We start from the raw sequence: 8711 nt of genomic DNA on the forward strand, positions 1-8711 counted from the left end.
CGCTAATCCACAACAACTACGGCTACACGCCTAATCCACTAACAACTACGGCTACACGCTAATCCGCTAACAACTACGGCTACACGGCTAATGTGCTAACAACTATGGCTACACGCTAATACGCTAACAACTACGGCTACACGGCTAATACGCTAACAACTACGGCTACACGGCTAATGTGCTAACAACTATGGCTACACGCTAATCCGCTAACAACTACGGCTACACGGCTAATGTGCTAACAACTATGGCTACACGCTAATCCGCTAACAACTACGGCTACACGGCTAATCCACTAACAACTACGGCTACACAGCTAATCCACTAAAAACTATGGCTACACGGCTAATGTGCTAACAACTACGGCTAAACGCTAATACGCTAACAACTACGGCTACACGGCTAATGTGCTAACAACTATGGCTACACGCTAATCCGCTAACGACTACGGCTACACGGCTAATGTGCTAACAACTACGGCTACACCCTAATACGCTAACAACTACGGCTACACGGCTAATGTGCTAACAACTATGGCTACACGCTAATCCGCTAACAACTACGGCTACACGGCTAATGTGCTAACAACTATGGCTACACGCTAATCCACTAACAACTACGGCTACACGGCTAATGTGCTAACAACTATGGCTACACGCTAATACGCTAACAACTACGGCTACACGGCTAATATGCTAACAACTACGGCTACACGGCTAATGTGCTAACAACTATGGCTACACGCTAATCCGCTAACAACTACGGCTACACGGCTAATGTGCTAACAACTACGGCTACACGGCTAATGTGCTAACAACTATGGCTACACGGCTAATACGCTAACCACTACGGCTACACGGCTAATGTGCTAACAACTATGGCTACACGGCTAATACGCTAACCACTACGGCTACACGCTAACCACTACGGCTACATGCTAACCAGCTGACATTCAACAACAAAGAAAAACAGATGTAGAGAAAAGTTTTCATTCAGTTCTTCACTTCAAGTTTTGCAGAACATCTGAGGACATTTTCAGATGCTTCCTTCTCCACAGTTTTTGTTGTTGTTGTTGCCATGGCGACCTGAGTTTTTATTGACAGGGGTTGGGCAGCAGCAGTTTAGGGGCTTAGTCCTGGTGTAGCTGCTTCAGAGAAGGTCTGACCTTCAGGTCGACACCTCTCAGAGCCCAACAGGCTCCTCCACAGAAACTCACCGCTGTTCCAGCGTTTGTGGTCAATTTGATCCAAAACTGAAGAAGATGATCCAGAGAAGGATGAGAGCAGATGAAGATGGAAGAGCTCCTCCTACTGTGTCATGTTCCTGCCTTCCTTTTAGCAGTCTTACCCTCCAGAGCGAACTTCATGTCCTGAGCGTAGAGCGACCACATGACCTCGGCGCTGACCTTCCCCACGTCCAGCTCCTGGGGAAACCTGCGTGGCAGACAGGGCGGCGGTTACTCGCCGTTGGTGCTGATGGGAGACTGGCAGCAGGCGAGCACTGACTGGTTGATGACGGGCGTGTACGAGTTCTTGTCCTCCTCGATGATGGACACGATAAGTGTGATGAGTTTGGGCCAGAACTCCAGGTTCTGGATACTCGGGCCTTGTTCCTCAGGCGGCAGACACTCCTTCTCCTCCTCCTCCCCCTCCTCCAACTCTTCATCCTGCTCCTCATCCTCTTCTCCCGTCTGTCCGTCGTCCTGTTTTTTCTTTTTCTTCTTCGGCTCAGGCGGCTGGAACGTGACAGGTTAGAAAAGCTGCTTCATCATCAAAACGCACAGAAAACAACGTTTTTAGCTTGAAAAGGTCAAATTTGCCTCATGAGCTAAAGATCTGACATGACAAACGTTTAGTTTTTCCGAAAATGAAATGATTTCAATTCAAAAAGAAAAGGTTGAATCTGTTTCTACAATGAACACACTGCCATCTCTGAACTATTGGTTGTCTGGATAAAGATGGTCCATAATCCTGAAACATCCTCTGACAGCAGGAGTTAAAAAGATTTGAGTTTCCTGCTGTTAAAAACAGGAAGTAAAGATTTGACGCATTTCTGTCACAAAGGATCATGGGTAAATAATCCAACACTTTGAAAGTCGCCGTCAGCTTCACCGTCACACATATATTCTAGAGGTAAAAACTCCAGCCCAGCCCGACCCGACCCAGGCCCGCGGGCATTAAAGCCAAACCCGGCCAGAACCCGGGTGTGTGTGCGTTCGGTGAACGTTCTCCCTCTGAGTAAGAAGCTGGCTGTGCCTTTCGGTTCGTGCGGTAACCGTTCTGACACGCAGGATTAATAAAGAGCTGTTTGAGAACCGCCCGCCTAAGGAGCTTCTTTGCAGCCATTACAATATGTTTATTAAAAAAGTCAGCGAGAGAGAAGCCCGGCCCGAATCGACCCGAACGTAATGATTGTCATTTAGTGTGACTCGGGCTCGGGCTTAAGATCTTACCTCTAATAACAACCCCCCCATTCATTCTTTAATGGTGGGTGACTGAGAGCGCCGCCATCTTTACACGGGCGCCATGTTGAAAGCACATTTCTCCCGGTTGGAATTAATACTCTTAAAGGTTGTGAATGTCAACATGAAAGGATTTTAGGACTGAAAAAGTTATTCGTTACCATGGCAATAGTTTATTTTTGAGTATGTGACAGAAAAGCGATACCCAACAGGTGTGTCTTCCAGCTGCTTCCTTTAGGGGGCGCCACAGCAAATCAACTCCCTCCATCTAAGCTTCTCTGCATCCTCCTCCCTCACCTCCTCCTCCATCCATCAACCTCCTCTTTCCTGGTAGCTCCACCTTCAGCATCCGTTCACCATCATCATCACTGTTCCCTTCATGGATCTCCAGAACATCCATGATCTGATCCTCTGATGGATTCATTCCTGATCCCAAAGAGAACCTCAGCCTCTTCATCCCTGCTGCCTCCTCCTCCTCCTCCTGTCTCTGCCTCAGAGTCTCTGGCTGCTGTCCCCACAGCCTGCTTCACCTGTCCATTGGTCACACCTGACCTTCACGATTCTCCTGATTGGTTGGTCTTTGGTTTCATGTCAGATGTTCTTCCTGACTCAACTGTCTGCATTTACTTGGAGTTGGGACTAACAGGCAAAAATCACTGAACTGTGCCCCCTTGTGGTTACATTTCCTAAATCCAATCTGACCGAGGAAGCCCCGCCCACCCACAAAGGAGAACTCACTGATTGGTCAGCAGGTTGAAACTGGTGGTTGAAGAGCTCCTGGCAGTTGTTGAAGATGTACTCGTAGGTGGACTTAAGGCACGCCTTGACGCAGTCCCGCACCACACTGGCTGCTCTGGGGGGGCTGGGCAGCTCCAGGACCTGAACGCGGAGCAGAGTCTGAACCAAACCGGACTCACATCAAGAAGAACCCGTCCTAAATCTATGTGCTACCTTCATCCGGAAGAAGGCGATGCTGGTGAGAAGATCCACAGTTGACTTCAGGTCGTTCAGACGAGGCTTGCTGCTGACGGGGAAGTTATTCTGCCCGGAAACAGACGAGTCATCACAAACTGAGAGGAAACGGCATTTACTCATGTAGTGCTTTTCTACCTTGTTAGGACGCTCACAACAGTCACAGACACACTCACACACACACACACACTCACACACACACTCACACACACACAGGCACACACACACTGTGGGGGCTCCACAGCATCGTCTGCAGGGAGGAGGCCTGCCTGGCTCGTGGGAGGGGTACTCACGCGGTACGTGGACAGATCGATGCGCAGAGAGTTGTGCAGCTGATCCAGAAGCTTCACGAAGCGATCTCTCTGTTGGAGAACCAGAAGGAACAAGCACGTCTAGTAAGAACTGCTGCCCTCACATGATGAAGCGCGAATCAGGTGTCCACCTCAGACTGAAGACATGTCCACACACAAAGATTTATTTTACATGGAAGCTCAGATAACCCAGGATTTCAATGATCCTTGGACAGGACAGAGACAGATTACAGCAGGAAGGTCGGATTCCTAACAACTAGAAAGTTCCCTTATGTCTGAGGCTGAAACCAAAACAGTTTTCTTCACTTGCTCCGCCCACATCGCTTCTGTGACAACGGGTTTGATGAGGATGAAGCTTGGCATTCACCAGCATGGATGTTTGGTAGGAGGAAGAATGACTGATCTGGTTTTCTTCTCTGACAGCGTGAGATAAAAGGATTCAGATCTTCAGAACGTTCTGCAGCCGTATAGCTGTTACCATGGCAACATAAAACAAAAAGGTGTTTTTCTTCTTGTTTTTCTGTTTTAATGTTTCATGTTTGGGCCCAATTAACATGTGCATTGGTTTATTTTTGAATGCCAGAGTGATTTTCTCATTTCCATGGCAACCAGCAGGTCTCTGTTACATCTGGATTTACAGACATCGCTGTCGCTGTCAGACATCGCTCTGACATCATCGTGTGGTCGCTGTGCTCCTCGCTCTGACATCATCGTGTGGTCGCTGTCCTCCTCGCTCTGACATCACCGTGTGGTCGCTGTCAGACATCGCTCTGACATCATCGTGTGGTCGCTGTGCTCCTCGCTCTGACATCATCGTGTGGTCGCTGTGCTCCTCGCTCTGACATCATAGTGTGGTCGCTGTCCTCCTCGCCCTGACATCATCGTGTGGTCGCTGTCCTCCTCGCCCTGACATCATCGTGTGGTCGCTGTCCTCCTCGCCCTGACATCACCGTGTGGTCGCTGTGCTCCTCGCTCTGACATCATAGTGTGGTCGCTGTCCTCCTCGCTCTGACATCATCGTGTGGTCGCTGTCCTCCTCGCCCTGACATCACCGTGTGGTCGCTGTCCTCCTCGCCCTGACATCACCGTGTGGTCGCTGTGCTCCTCGCTCTGACATCACCGTGTGGTCGCTGTGCTCCTCGCTCTGACATCATAGTGTGGTCGCTGTCCTCCTCGCTCTGACATCATCATGTGGTCGCTGTCCTCCTCGCTCTGACATCATCGTGTGGTCGCTGTCCTCCTCGCTCTGACATCACCGTGTGGTCGCTGTCCTCCTCGCTCTGACATCATCGTGTGGTCGCTGTCCTCCTCGCTCTGACATCACCGTGTGGTCGCTGTCCTCCTCGCTCTGACATCATCGTGTGGTCGCTGTCCTCCTCGCCCTGACATCACCGTGTGGTCGCTGTCCTCCTCGCCCTGACATCACCGTGTGGTCGCTGTGCTCCTCGCTCTGACATCACCGTGTGGTCGCTGTGCTCCTCGCTCTGACATCATAGTGTGGTCGCTGTCCTCCTCGCTCTGACATCATCATGTGGTCGCTGTCCTCCTCGCTCTGACATCATCGTGTGGTCGCTGTCCTCCTCGCTCTGACATCACCGTGTGGTCGCTGTCCTCCTCGCTCTGACATCATCGTGTGGTCGCTGTCCTCCTCGCTCTGACATCATCGTGTGGTCGCTGTCCTCCTCGCTCTGACATCATCGTGTGGTCGCTGTCCTCCTCGCTCTGACATCACCGTGTGGTCGCTGTCCTCCTCGCTCTGACATCACCGTGTGGTCGCTGTCCTCCTCGCTCTGACATCATCGTGTGGTCGCTGTCCTCCTCGCTCTGACATCACCGTGTGGTCGCTGTCCTCCTCGCTCTGACATCACCGTGTGGTTGCTGTCCTCCTCGCCCTGACATCACCGTGTGGTCGCTATGCTCCTCGCCCTGACATCACCGTGTGGTCGCTGTGCTCCTCGCTCTGACATCATCGTGTGGTCGCTGTCCTCCTCGCTCTGACATCATCATGTGGTCGCTGCACAGAGCAGATTCAGACCAAACTGTGGTCCAGCCGTTTGGCCAGTAAAGGTCCGAATCTGAGACTTTGGAAAGTCTTCGCAAAGACCAGATGATGCCGGGACACTTCCTGTCAACTAAACATCACTTCCTGTGATTCTGGTGGAACGTTTGAAGAAAAGATCCAGATCAGTCACCGTGTGAAGCTGTTGAGAAAACTCTGTCGTGATATTGGGCCGTATAAAAGATTAAATTGAATGAAATTTCTGGATTTTACTGATTAATTGAATGTGTACATGTCCATGCTGACTCATGGATTCATGTCTGCTGAGGAGCTTGAATGCAACTGATAATAAATCAGTGATGTGATTTCCCGGTGAGACCAGAGGACTCCGCTCTGTTCTGACTGACGGACACTCACCCCAAAGTTGGAGGCAGCAAACCTGGCAGGAGCAGAGACGTTGGTGGAGGCGGTGGGGTGGGCGTAGAAGGCGTTGATGTTGGCCAGCAGCGTGCTCATCACGGCGGGGATGCCAGACAACATGTACTTGGAGGAGAGGCAGGAAAAATGGCTGCAGAAGAAGAAGGAGGAGGAAAGATGAACGGATGGATGGACAGACAGATCTTTTAAAGACAATACAACTGAAACAGACAATAACTCTCAATGTAAACCAACAGCTACAAAATGAGCTTTAGCATTGATGCATCAAATTAAAAGAGAATTCATGTGAATTCAACATGAATATCCTGAGGATCTGAACTGAAACCGTCCTCTGGATCCAGGTCTTGGTGGTTCAGAACTCATTTCTAAATCCATAAACCTAAATTCTGTCAGAAACTCATCAAGAATGAATTCCTTCTAAAAGCAAAGCAGCAGCATTTTTGAGGGTTTGTCCCCAAAACACAAACGTTTGCATCTGCAGTGAGGACTGCAGATGATTAAGGCTCCAAACTGAGACCTTAAAACCCCTCAGACTGCCCCCCCCCATTGCAAACACAGAGCCGTTTCCCCTCAGTGGGGTGAAACCTGCAGCCTTAAACCTACGTCATGGCCTGGTACATGGACTCCACGCCGTAACGCATGGCGAACTCGTCCGCTATTTCCTGGAGCACTTCATCAAAGAAAATTTTCCAGGCCTCGTCTCCAACAGCAACCGGGATCCTCACCGCGCCGCCTCCTTCCACGTCCGTGGAGAAGTGGAAGATGTTCTGGAAGAGGAACCCTCTTTGAGTCGGCATCGTTCACTTTTTCAGAAAAAACACTTTAGGAATACCTAAAGAACGAAAATCCTCGTAAAACCTTCCTCTCTCATTTAAAACAACAACCAAAGGCCAAATTCAGCTCAGAGTGACAAACATCAGTGTTTTTGCTGTTTTCATGGTCCAAGACCAGAAGTTTGTAACCTGAAGCACCAAACCAGCCAATCACAGACAAGAGGGTTCATCCTGATTGGTCAGGATTCCATCCAATCAGAAGAACTCTGCAGGTCAGCGGGAAAACAGCTAGAGAGACTGTGCTGAAGGTTCCACACCGTGTTCTAGAGCATGGGTTCAGTAGATCGTTTGTCCTGGAGAGATTCATCCGGCTTTACCTCATGGAGACACGTGTACTGTACGTGATACGGCGCCACCTTCTCCTCGCCGGCGATCTCCACGCTGATCTGCAGACGGATGGCTCCAGAGACGGCCGACTTGTCTGTTCTCTTCTCTGCCATCAAACCCGCAACACAAACAAACGGCAGATTCAGCATCATGTGCTGAACTTTCACAACACAACCCACATGTTCCCAGATGTTCCCCCATGTTCCCCCATGTTCCCACATGTTCCTACATGTTTCCAGATGTTCCCAGATGTTCCTACATGTTTCCAGATGTTCCCCCATGTTCCCAGATGTTCCCTGATGTTCCTACATGTTTCCAGATGTTCCCAGATGTTCCTACATGTTTCCAGATGTTCCCACATGTTCCCAGATGTTCCCCCATGTTCCCAGATGTTCCCCCATGTTCCACGCCGGATCCTCTTTGCTCATTCGCTCTTACCCAGGTTGTACCAAACGTCCATCTCGCCGCTCAGCGTTCGGACCTCAATGATGCTCTGGCCCAGGAAGTCGTCCGACTCCCTCTTGAGGCGCATCTTCACTCTGGACTTGATGTCGTCGTCCTCGTCCCAAACGCGTAACTTGATTCGATCGGATGAGTTGTGGCATTCGCTGTGGCGGCAGAAGACGAGTTTAAGTACAAAGCTGTGACTGGACACAATAAAATATTCAGACATCCCATCGTTACTACATGATTCGGTCTACAAGATAAGATCGCCGCTCTGTTGGTCACGTACGTGTGCTGCACTGTCAAGAAAACATGCAAAGCCATAAATGAAAATTAGTCTGTAAAAAGCAACAATAAACAAATCTGAAACACAAACTTTAGCTGACGTGGGTAGAAATGCAGCTGAAGGTCTGACATTTGTGCTGATGTCATCAACACAGCAGCTACATTTTCATCTGAAGTTTTGTTTTCATCAAATGTGACGTCTGGAAGGACATTCGTGGGTTTATTCATGTCTCCCTCCTTATAACACTCCCCTCACCGTGTCTGCAGACACACAGGAGCTCTGGGAAATGCTGAATTCAGTCTAATGACATTCACTGATGATATATTTCTGTCTTGGCTTTAAACAAAATTGTTTATTAAATGTATTTTAGTTTCTGCTGCCTTTGTAGGTGGAAAGGAGAAGATAACCACCAGAAGAAGAAAGGGATTTGATCCATTTATCCATCATTTAAAAAGTTTTCCATCCATCCATCCATCCATCCATTCATCCATCCATCCACCCATCCATCCATCATCCATCCATCCATCCATCATCCATCCACCCATCCATCCATCCATCCATCCACCCATCCATCCATCCATCCATCCATCCATCCATCCATCCATCCATCATCCATCCATCCACCCATCCATCCATCATC

General features: G+C 49.5%; 1 protein-coding gene across 5 annotated transcripts in view; it reads right to left on the minus strand.

Moving 5' to 3' along the window:
• Positions 1–8711, minus strand: part of LOC101159330 (protein unc-13 homolog B) — a 42915-nt gene that overhangs the window by 26469 nt on the left and 7735 nt on the right. For 3 of the 5 annotated variants that reach the window (XM_078953425.1, XM_078953423.1, XM_023958108.2), the window contains exons 5-14: positions 7780–7949; positions 7332–7447; positions 6785–6948; positions 6161–6311; positions 3727–3795; positions 3413–3502; positions 3200–3340; positions 1506–1735; positions 1348–1433; positions 1217–1252 (exon numbers count right to left, since the gene is read on the minus strand). In XM_078953425.1, coding sequence (XP_078809551.1) covers positions 1217–1252; positions 1348–1433; positions 1506–1735; positions 3200–3340; positions 3413–3502; positions 3727–3795; positions 6161–6311; positions 6785–6948; positions 7332–7447; positions 7780–7949 — 1253 coding nt within the window. The remainder of the gene's footprint in view (positions 1–1216; positions 1253–1347; positions 1434–1505; positions 1736–3199; positions 3341–3412; positions 3503–3726; positions 3796–6160; positions 6312–6784; positions 6949–7331; positions 7448–7779; positions 7950–8711) is intronic. The other 2 variants (XM_023958107.2, XM_078953424.1) reach the window with 1 other exon arrangement.

The sequence above is a fragment of the Oryzias latipes genome, chromosome 9 (assembly GCF_053564925.1).
Source record: "Oryzias latipes strain Hd-rR chromosome 9, Olatipes_Hd-rR_3.1".
Taxonomy (NCBI): domain Eukaryota; kingdom Metazoa; phylum Chordata; class Actinopteri; order Beloniformes; family Adrianichthyidae; genus Oryzias; species Oryzias latipes.